Genomic DNA, 11,683 nt, shown 5'->3' on the forward strand with positions numbered 1-11,683 from the left:
CTAATTATTGCAAACGCACATTTTTCTATAGGGGGACAAAGTTGTTTAACAGTATCCCAGATAATATTCGTAATTGTATGACCTTAAACTCGTTTAGATCAGCGTTGTCACATTTGAGACACTGATTTCTTTTTGTGGGAGGGGGATGGGGTAGTAGTGTAGGAGTAAGCAAACTGATAGTGATTTTTTCCCCTCTTCTCTCCTTTCTTTCTTTTTTCTACCTTTTCTTTTCTCTCTTCCTTCATTTCCCTCTCTTGTCTTTTTCTTTTCTGTTCTCTCTTTTTTACTTGGTCCCCATGGAAGACCAGCCGCACATATAATTGGTGCAGCTGAATATGGGTTATCCAACCGTCTCTTGTCTTAAGTTTGATCTTTTAACTTTCTTAACATGTTTCAATCAATCATTTTTTTTTAATCAATGTTTAGAATCATTATGTATGTATATGTTACTCCTTGTATCTCTTGTATATATATTGTTATGTATTTTTTATGACGGAAATAAAACAAACAAACAAATAATACCAGCCACTATTCAGTGACATCAAACAAAAGAGCAATTGGAAATATTGTTTGTTGTTGATTTTTTGTTTATATAATGAAAATTCTTTGACTGTCTAAAATAAGATTTTGTTACCCTACCACCTATCATAACCTAAATGCAAATAAAAAAAATTACGTCAGTGACTTCAACATTGCTATAGGCTTAATAGAATTTCACATTTTGATCATAATCATGACCGAAGATTACACTGGATTGCCTTTAGACAAAGAGGGCGCCTGTCGAAATGCCGAGGATGATGGCAGTACAAACGCAAGCCGCGACATCGACGATGACGAATGTCCGTGATCGAGTTGAGCTGTCTCCTTCCTGCAAAGAAATGGAGGGAGGGATAGAATACAAGATGAAAGGTTTGGTACACTGTCAAAACTCTGGTGTTGATTTAAAACCAGCCCGGAATCTATTATGTCCACACCAGAGAATTATTGAAACAACACCAGTTTGGAATCAAACCGATGCTGTTTTAATACCAATTGGTGTTGTCCAAACACCTATCTGGTGTTAGACCAAAACGAAACTGATGTTGTTTAACACTTCTCTGGTGTGGACATATTATAGATTCCTGGCTGGTGTTAAATCAACACCAGAGTTTTTGCAGTGTAGGATATCCCTTGAACACAAAGATATCGGTAGAGATTACGTCGAAGGTTCGAGTTTCTATTAAGAACTTCTCGAGGGATGAAGTTTTCGACTGTACAAAGACTTTCAGGAACATATTATTTTCCCCTATAACAGTGTATTATTTGAGTCTATATACGCACCCATTTTAGTAAACAAAGAAATTTAACTGTCAGTGTGCTTCTCATAAAGACATATAACATTATAGGCATATAAGTGCCATGAATATATGCGTGTTTGTACGTGCAATTAATTTTGTTTTCTATAAAATAATTCACTCTTCTTTATTCTGTTTGTTGTTAATAGTATCCACTCCATGTTATGATTGGGATCATAACAACAACAACGGATGCAAAGGAAGGGGAGGGGTCCCGCCCTCCGGATTCCTGACACATGCCTAATGGCATTTCCCACCCACCCACTATTATGTTTCATGTGCTTTTTGTTCCGTTTTTTACATGTATTTCATAAGGGGGCGACAGTGACATGGGAACTATTATAGATGAAATTTTGACAAAGGGGGTAAAATCATCTTCCCCCATCCCCATCTTTAAAAATATCTTTCGTCCGCACCTGGTGTCAGATGGGAGTCCAGTAAAAATACTGATAAAATGTCGTTGTGGCGTTCCCGCATTCTGAGTATAGAGCCAGAAATATAAAAAGGGCAAAAAGGGCATTTTATATTCATATCATCCTCTTCGCGCCCGCCTTTAAAGAAGGTTAAGATCTTAATGTATTTTCTTACAACAAGCTGCCCTGGCTTTTCCTTGGGGTAGCAGCGGTAGACGAGGCCATTGTAAATACTGACGAGAGCGACGATGAGCATTCCGCCGATGATGAACCGACCAAGCCTGGTCGTCGAATAGGCGGGAACCTCGGCACTAACAGCTGCAGAGAGCACCACCAATGCGACAAAGATGAGCCCTGCGAATATGATCCGTTTCCCAGCCGACGACGGTCCGATCAAGAAGACTATGAGGATGAGCCATGTCGTGATGACAGAAGATGCGATACGACCGTGAGTCTCTCGTCGACGTACCAATACGGAGAACGTAACACTGTCGTAAGAGGCAGGACAGCACTGGTAGGCAAACGCCTCACGCGTGACCTTTGAGTCGACGATCTCCCAGATCGGATGGTCATCCGGATTAGTCTCTGACAAGTCGATGGTGTCGAATATCGGATGAACGGTTATTGTTGTGTTTGAATAGGACCATGATCCGAACTTCATACTGCATTCCTAGAGAAACAAATAAAAGAGAAGCACGCCCTCTTCTTTTTTTGAGTTGTCTTGACACACACGCCACTGTGTGCCACGTCAATTTCTTGGCGCTTAAATGGACAGCACAATGGTATTTTGACGACCTTAGGATGACGTCAGTAATATTCTCAATAAATATAGAAAAATGTGATGAATGTATACACGACCCGGAATCCTCTTTTCATTATCTATTTCTCCCCCCCCCCCCCTCTCTCCCTCTCTCTTAGGTTCGTTCTTCCTTCCGTCTCATTCATTTAAAAATCGAAATCTGTATATAAAACTCCAACCTTAAAACCTGAATAATCCAGGCCAAAAATTATTAAAAACATCAGTTCGATAATCTCCTTCAACATCTACATCAGCATGTACGTGCACCTAAGTTTGTGAAACGGGGTCCAAACATCATGAATTTACTTTACATGTTGATCGTAGGGGTAGTCTTTCAAATCCATCGTACACGTCGTTTCCAGCTGCAAGGGAGGATAGTTGTATATCCCGCCAAAAGAGACTATTATGGCCAAAGCTTCTGTCACTAAGTCATGAAGCGGTGAATCGCTGTATAGAATGGAGTAAAAAGAGATCGCAAAAAGAGAAGAATTACACCCCCCCACCGAAAAATAGTAATGATAAGAAATAGATAAATAAATCATTTAACAGAAAAGGTGAATAGATAAATTAATGATCAGATAAAATGCTAAATAAATGAGAAATGAATGAATGGATGGATGGATGGATGGATGGATGGATGAATGAATGAATGAATGAATAAATGAATGAATAAAAAAATGAATGAATAAATGAATGAATGAATGAATGAATGAATGGATGAATGAATGAATGAATAAATGAATGAATGAATGAGTGAATGAATGAATGAATGAATGAATGAATGAATGAATAAATAAATGAATGAATGAATGAATGAATGAATGAATGAATGAATAAATGAATGAATGAATGAATGAATGAATGAATGAATGAATGAATGAAAGAATAAAATGCGGATCCAATTCATATACAGGATCGAGTGTATGAAATTGTCAACAACATATTTATCTGTGTTTGTTTTTAAAATTGCATTGAATCCTACCCAAATTAAATTTTAATTGTTTAGATTGTAAAAGGGGAATTTTGTTTGTTTAGTTGTTTTAGAAAAAAAATATATGGGTTATTGCATTGAAATCCGTTTAGTGTTATCATGTAAATCTACTGATTCGATTTTAACAAACTGTATGTAAAATGCGTATACAGGTCCGTTGTGGGGAGCAGTTCTTTTATGTTGCTGAACAAAAATGGACAGTGCTCACTTAGTGTAAAATTCTTTCAACATTTTTACTTTCATTTGATAGTTGAGACCAAAACCCAAGAATATAATGTAAACAAAGTTAATCCCATGTTGTATATTTTCAATTCCAAGATTCTCGATTGCATCGCTCCCTCGCTTTTGAGTTTCTTTTTAAAAAAATCGGATCTTGCCCTCCCCGAAAAATATATACAAAGTATTTCTACCGCGAAAATGAAGGCACGCGCTTTATCTCCGAATCTTGACAATTGAAGGGATATGGTCCGGGCTGAAAGTATTTATAGTTTGATAAATAGAGTAGAATTCACTGAGCAAAATGCCGAAAATTTCATCAAAATCGGATTATAAATAACAAAGTTATTGACTTTTAAATTTTCGCAATATTTTGTGAAAACAGTCGTCATGAATATTCATTAGGTGGGCTGATGATGTCACATCCCCACTTTTTCTTTTGTGTTTTATTATATGAAATAAGGTTTATTCAAATTTTTTTCCTCCAAGAACTATAGAAAAATTGGATTGACAACTGATTGAGTGCATTAGATATTTATTGCTGTAACTTTTTTCATTATAAGGGAGACATATTATTCACACAAGTATGAAATAATGAAAAAAAATATGATTTTATATATGTAATAACATAATAAAACGGAAAGTGGGGATGTGACGTCATCAGCCCACCTAATGAATATTCATGACGACTGTTTTCGCAAAATATTGCTAAACTTTAAACTTCAATAACTTTATTATTCGTTGTCAGATTTTGATGAAAATTCGGCATTTTGCTCAGTGAATTCTACTCTATGTATTAAAATATAAATATTTTCAGCCTGGACCATCCCATTAAAAGATAGGCCTATTGAATAAAAAAACTCTTTCTGATTGTGATTAAAACGTGATAGTATACCTGTCGTAAAGCGATATATCAGGTACCCATATCTCAGATGGTCGGATATGAATCTCGTGGATGTTTCCATAATCTGCGGGATTCCAAGATAATCTCGGATCAATCCAATTCTGTACGAATTTATATATAAAAAAAAAGTTTGACCACACAGAACTATTGATGTTACCTAATTAATTACCAAACATGTATGCACTTGACAATCCGGGTAAGTTTATTCTTCACTTGTGTTAACTGTATATCTGTTTATCTTTAAAGGGATGGTCCGGGCTTTTGTAGCTTGATAAATAAATTGCTCAGTGAACTCTACTCTATGTATTAAGATATAAATGTTTTCAGCCCGGACCATCCCTTTAATAGATATGTCGTATTTTATTCATTTAAGCAATCAAAAACATTGAATTGGCCTAGATCGCAAAGTGATGTTTATTTTCTATTAATCATTCTTATTTTCATTATTTAATTAAAAAAAGAAACGTTTCTGTTAAATAACTGAGTTATATCTGTGTTCAATTTCCTCCAGTTTTTAGCTCTGTATCCTTAAGTTTGAAAGTTTGTACTTAATATAAGGTGGAAGACAATTTGTATCTATGCCCTTATGATCGTAAATAGCGCCACCAGCGTCTGCCTGATGGATGTGCATGTGCGCTTTAAGAAACCACCATTATTATTATTATTGTAAGGTGTTTTAGTCTTGACATTTGGGACTTTTCGCACTACTATAGGAGACGCTTTCTGGAACGTTGAGAATCTATTGTCAAAATTCCTTCAAAACAAAGCAATTAACCTTTGTCGAAAATCGGCGAATCAAAATAGCAGTGTCGTCCTTGGCTCTGAACAAGCAAAATTATTATTTTCGCATTTTTTATAAGCTCCGAATCTTAAGGTGATGTGTTGTCCCGGTTCGCCAATGGCCTTTAAGTCGGTTATTGTGATTTGTCAAGCATTTTCAATAGATTGTATCAAAAATTACTATAAACCTATCCCATGCTTGTTCCATTACATCGGGTTATAGTCCGGTCGCGGGTAATCGGGTAACCCGACCATTCGAGAAAGGGATCCCCTAAATTCCCGGAAGGCTGGGTCCAGTTTACCCGAAGCTTTGTGAAGATTATAAAAAAAATAAACGAATGTTCGGGTCTGATTTATTCTATTCTTTGTGAAAATAATACGCCAAAAAAGGGGCGGGTAAACTAGATCTGACCATTCGTACACTTTCTGTTTCTGTTTGTGGTAACTCCCGTAGGAACTCGGCAGGGCAGCATTTTTTTGCTGGTAAACGCCAAGCTGGTATATAACCTTGGAAACATTTTACGTCTAGGTTAATCAGTCATAGTGGCTGACGTAATAGACGACATATATCACTATTGGGCCTTTTTATCAAAGTGGAGACAATGGCAGAATTGGGATTCGAACTCACAACCTTGCGATTATGAGTCCAATGCTCTAACCACTGGACCACACGACCCGTACAACCCGTTCCGGACCCAGACCTCTTCTCGGATAAAATAATCTTGAATACATTTTTTGTACAGGCCCTGTACTATACAGGGATACTTGAAATGTGTTTTGCTATCATTGTGTCAAAATGTACAAAACAAACTGTAATTGTTGAAATTGAAATAAACGAAATGAAATGAATGGTCGGGTTACGCGATTATCCGACGCGACGCGATAATATGGCACAAGCCACTTACCACTGCCAGCCAGACGTTCATATTGATAGTTCCCTTGAAAATATCCTGTTGGAAAATAGACAAATAACAAGTTCTATCGAATTATGTTATTATTTTCAGGATGATGATGAGGTGAGATTTATCAACGAACTGTTTTGCGTTGCTTCCCTCTACGTTTGTTGATATATATATTTTTTATGAATTGGTGATCTTGATCAAAATGATTAGGAACAATAATAATAATGATGGTATTTTGTTTCAAGACTGTTCGCACCACAAGCTCAATTGAATTTTTTTTACTAATATAAAAAAGAAAAAGAAAACATAAATACAGCAATACTTAATAAAAAGTAAATACACATATTGCTTTTGATATTTTTATTATTATTTTTCATAATTGTACTGACCAGTCCACGCAGTTTGATTAATGTCATCGCCATATCCACACGGTTCACCTCGCCATATCTAGGCAGAAGTTCTTGGTCGTAATCTGTAAACAGGGATTTTCTCAAACGAGCATAATCATCAGCTGGGGGGGGGGGGGGGGGGAATAAGCAAAACCATGAAAACGAATGAACGAAGCAATGAAACTTATAACATATCGATTTCATTAATAACAGTCATTTTACAAGGCGCAGAGGAATATACCAAGAGTATATAAGTCTATGTAATTCAATATGTATTAAAAAATAGTAATGCCCATATCTCGGCGGTATTTATTTCACAAGATCGTATCCCTCCCCCCGCCCCCCCCCCCAAAAAAAATAAAATGGTGTGTCGGTTGTTAGGATATTCGCCTCTCACAAATCCGAATATTTTTTAAATGAAATAATGAATAAATAAAACCAAGCCTTGGAAAAGTAAAAATAAAACTATATTCGGAAAGAGTGGTAGGTGATTGGTTGGCTTACCATTCTGAGCCACTGCGCATGTCAGCAAGGCCACGCCCACTAAGGCCAGGTATGCAAAGCAATACTTCATGACACGGACTCTTTCTGAAAAAAAAGATAATGGTAATTCTTAAATTAGAAAATTACACTTGTTAAAAACATTAGGATATTATTCCTTTAACTGATTTTCTAATACAATATACAATCATTTAGGCCTATGTTAAATAGTTTGAGAAAGTCAAGAAGTATAGGCCAATGCGCATAGGCCTATATGAGCGTTTCGACCAAAGACCTTTCGATTCATCCGTATTTTAAGTGAAAATAAGATTTCGATTTGCACTGCAGGAGAATACTAACTGAAATTTAAGATTGATAAAAGCAAAATGGTTTTTATTTAACATAATTATTTGTAAATTGCCATAATCATATTTCAACTATGTTTTGGGAGAAAATTAAGGTTATACAATCCAAAATGCATGATTTAAAATAAATCCAGATAGATTGCTTAGGAACCAATCGAATCCCTGATGTAGTTTGACTCCTACAGATTCATTTTAAATCTGAACGGATTTAGATTCAAATCTCTCGAAATTTTAAACTACATTTTTTAGATACAAATTTGATTCAGATTGTATCATTCATCGTTGAGATCGCAAACATAATCTCGCCACACAGTGTGTGTGTGTGGGGGGGGGTCATTGGAGAAACATACCAGAATTGAATATGATCACCACGCGAGTGTCAATGAAACTGATAATCTTGCCGTTTCTCGATATTTCATTACATTTGCCCAAATTACAAAGGTCGCACAACCGGAGGTACTCATCCCCCATTTTTTAAAGAACGGATTCAGAAACGTGAAAAATAATTCATATGGTTACCCCCCCCCCCTGATTTTTGGTCAGCATCCCGCCCCACCCCCGCTTTCATAACCACCCCTTAGCACCGCCCTGAATAATCCAATTAAGTATCGATAGTTGAACGTTACTTGGCAGAGGGTACGTAGGCTCCATTCACTCTTAAAATAATGGGCAATATACTGTCCGCACAAAAAGTATCCAACTTTGTGTAGTTTTCATCCAAAACACACATTATTGGTTTAAAAGCATTTTTTCATCACTTTATGAAACATATTTGCTCAGGGCCTATGTCTTCATTGTTCGTGGTGCTCGCATAAACGAGATCTATAACCCTGTTGTACTAAAACCTCCCGTTTTCGTATCAATATACTGTACGCCAAATATAATTTCCTCGCAATTCGAGTTATTGTTTTATGTAGTGACATTTGCCTCTTTTAATGACCACTTAAAGTGATTGCCCTATTTTAAGGTCTTAATATAGAACATTTCCTGTCCGTGCTAACGTTCACATTAGTTGATTGGTGAGATGTCTGCTCTTCATAAATTCCTAAAATCAGTCCTTAAAATTTCAAATTTTCTGATCACAATATTAAAATTTTTCAGCTCGCGCTTCGCGTTTGCATCATTTGGTAAGTGAAATACGTACGGTCTTAGTGAATCCCTGCAAACAAGCCTCTTCAGGTCTGAATTTCCTAAATTTTCAGCTCGCGCCCGCAGTAGTAAGATGCGTATGACTATATGACTACAAAATGTGCTCCATGTGTTTAGATGTAATTCTAAAAAAATCAGCAAAGGATGGCATTATAGCATAAGATGACTTTGATGAGATATGTATACTCTTAATGGATTCCTAAAACATAGTCCTTAAAAAGTCCCTGTTTGGGGTCAATATTTACAAAAATTTCAGCTCGCGCTTCGCGCTCGCATTGCTTGTTTAGCGAGAGGTACGTATCATGATTACAAATAAATTGCTTGTAATGTCCCTTTTTAGGTCTGAATATCAAAAATTTTCGGCTCGCGCTTCGCGCTCACATTATTTTATCAGTGAGATAGATACATATTCGTTTAATGGCACTGCATGTCCTTAAAATGTCTCTAATAGGTCAGTCTAAGTGACTCAGAATTTTTGCTGGTGCCCCCCAATGCCGTGACCCACGGTACGCCACTGATCACAATTAAATCAAAGAGCATTTAAATAATAACACCGATTATAACTTGATAATTATGGCGGTTTCATAAAGTTTTAATAAGTATTTTAGATGGTATGGCGCAAAGTAAATCTAGATTATGTTTTCACTAGATCAAAACTGAAATGAATATCATTTTGTACAATCAACTTACCTCGTTCAAATATCAGTGCCGCAATCGTGAATCAAACTGCTGCCGAGTTCCATCCAATAACTATTGACCAATTAATTATTGATGTCTGGATTAAATCTCTGGAGACGACGATGAATTTGAAACCGAGTGTTTTCTTGTTGCGGGTAGATGCTCACAGATTTTGTGGGGGGCATGCGATTTGTTATTTTTTTGTCACGGCAAGGGGGGGGGGGGCGGCGAGGCGACTCCCCCCCCTAAATTCGAGGAAGGGGCACACATCCCCGGTGAAGTAGCCCATGGTTACCGCGAAGTGAAGACCATTCTTTGTTATACAAAATGTTCCTAAATTACGACACAATATAAGCACCGGACTTATTTGAATAAATAAAAATCAAAAAGGGTGTAACATGGAAGATTGATTAAAACTCGTGTGTAAATGAAAAACGCTTATTTGGCGCCGATGACGGAAGAATGTGCCCCCCCCCCCGCTCCCTAAAAAAAATCCCTGTAGGAATTTTTTTTTCAAAATGAAAAATGCCGCTTTTTTTCAAAATGATATTGGCCGTTTTTGTCTCACCTGCATAGCAGAGTGAGACTATAGGCGCCGCTTTTCCGACGGCGGCGGCGGCGTCAACATCAAATCTTAACCTGAGGTTAAGTTTTTGAAATGACATCATAACTTAGAAAGTATATGGACCTAGTTCATGAAACTTGGCCATAAGATTAATTAAGTATTACTGAACATCCTATAAGAGTTTCATGTCACATGACCAAGGTCAAAGGTCATGTAGGGTCAATGAACTTAGACCATGTTGGGGGAATCAACATCAAAATCTTAACCTGAGGTTAAGTTTTTGAAATGTCATCATAACTTAGAAAATATATGTACCTAGTTCATTAAACTTGGACATAAGGTTAATCAAGTATCACCAAACATCCTGCATGAGTTTCACGTCACATGACCAAGGTCAAAGGTCATTTAGGGTCAATGAACTTTGGCCGATTTGGGGGTATCTGTTGAATTACAATCAAAACTTTAAAAGTTTTTGGATCTGATTTATGAAACTTGGACATAATAGTAATCAAGTATTACTGAACATCCTGTGCAAGTTTCAGGTCACATGATCAAGGTCAAAGGTCATTTAGGGTCAATGAACTTTGGCCGAATTGGTGGTATTTGTTGAATTACCATCATAACTTTAAAAGTATGTTGGTCTAGTTCATAAAACTTGGACATAAGAGTAATCAAGTATCACTGAATATCCTGTGCAAATTTCAGGTCACATGATCAAGGTCAAAGGTCATGTGAGGTCAATGAACTTTGGCCACATTGGGGGTATTTGTTGAATTACCATCCTATCTCTGAAAAGTGTATTGGTCTAGTTCATAAAACGTGGAAATAAGAGTAACCAAGTATCACTGAACATCTTGTGCGAGTTATAGTATTTTTCAAAGTCAGCACTGCTGCTATGTTGAATCGCGTGATGCAGGTGAGACGGCCAGAGGCATTCCACTTGTTCAATATAAAATAACTATTTTGAAGTTAGTTTGAACATAATAGATTTTATAGGATGGAAAATCACTAAATTTTGGGCTCGCGCTCAATTATTGTGTAGTAAGGAAATCATCCTGTTCGTGGTTACAAAAATGCTTGGAATGTCTAGTTGTCAGATATATCACACATTTTTGGGCTCGCGTTTTACGCGTGTATCATTATTATTGTTTATTAAGGTACGAATTCTGTTCCTGTATGCTTACAAAATGTTTAGAATGTCCAGTTTCTAGGTTGGAATATCATAAGTTTTAACCTTGCGCTTCGCGCTCGCACTATCATTTTGAGAGATATTTATCATATTCATGAGTCACTAAATGCAGTCCTAAACAAGTTCTTTTCCTCATTTTCTGGTCATTATGTAATTTCAGCTCGCACTTCACGTTCGCGTTAATTATTTAGGTAGATACACATCTTTCTTCAGGATTACAGAAACTGCTCGGACTGGTTAATTTGTATGTCTTTTTGTCCAATAGTTTGAGCTAGCCTTCGGGCTCTGAATATCTCGCAAGGATGCCCTTAGATCCCCTTATATCCATCAGGCCTATCTAGTTATAAACAAGCAGGGTCGGGAGATTTTGATGGAGCGGGAGGGGGGGGCAGCTTCAACATGACGTCATATTTTTTTTCTTTTTCAATTTAATTACAATAGGGATATATTGCATGTAGAGTAATTCAATTCACTCAGACATCTCTATTTATACTCTAGTCCCTTCATTTTTCTCTTCCCTTTCCCATCT

General features: G+C 36.8%; 1 protein-coding gene across 2 annotated transcripts; it reads right to left on the reverse strand.

The window, feature by feature from the left end:
* Positions 1–521: 521 nt before the first annotated feature.
* On the reverse strand, positions 522–9,503 carry LOC121428109 (neuronal acetylcholine receptor subunit alpha-2-like). Of its 2 annotated transcripts, none has more exons than XM_041624700.1 (8): positions 9,413–9,503; positions 7,233–7,316; positions 6,729–6,850; positions 6,343–6,387; positions 4,649–4,758; positions 2,858–2,993; positions 1,923–2,417; positions 522–868 (listed from the first exon to the last, which is right to left on the reverse strand). In XM_041624700.1, the coding sequence occupies exons 2-8, from the start codon at positions 7,300–7,302 to the stop codon at positions 761–763; spliced, it is 1,086 nt and encodes a 361-aa protein (XP_041480634.1). In that variant the 5' UTR covers positions 7,303–7,316; positions 9,413–9,503; the 3' UTR covers positions 522–760. The 2 variants fall into 2 exon arrangements, with proteins under 2 accessions (XP_041480634.1, XP_041480635.1); XM_041624701.1 differs by having other exon boundaries at positions 7,233–7,312; positions 9,413–9,481.
* Between the last annotated feature and the right edge of the window lie 2,180 nt (positions 9,504–11,683).

The sequence above is a fragment of the Lytechinus variegatus genome, chromosome 14 (genome assembly GCF_018143015.1).
Source record: "Lytechinus variegatus isolate NC3 chromosome 14, Lvar_3.0, whole genome shotgun sequence".
Classification (NCBI taxonomy): domain Eukaryota; kingdom Metazoa; phylum Echinodermata; class Echinoidea; order Temnopleuroida; family Toxopneustidae; genus Lytechinus; species Lytechinus variegatus.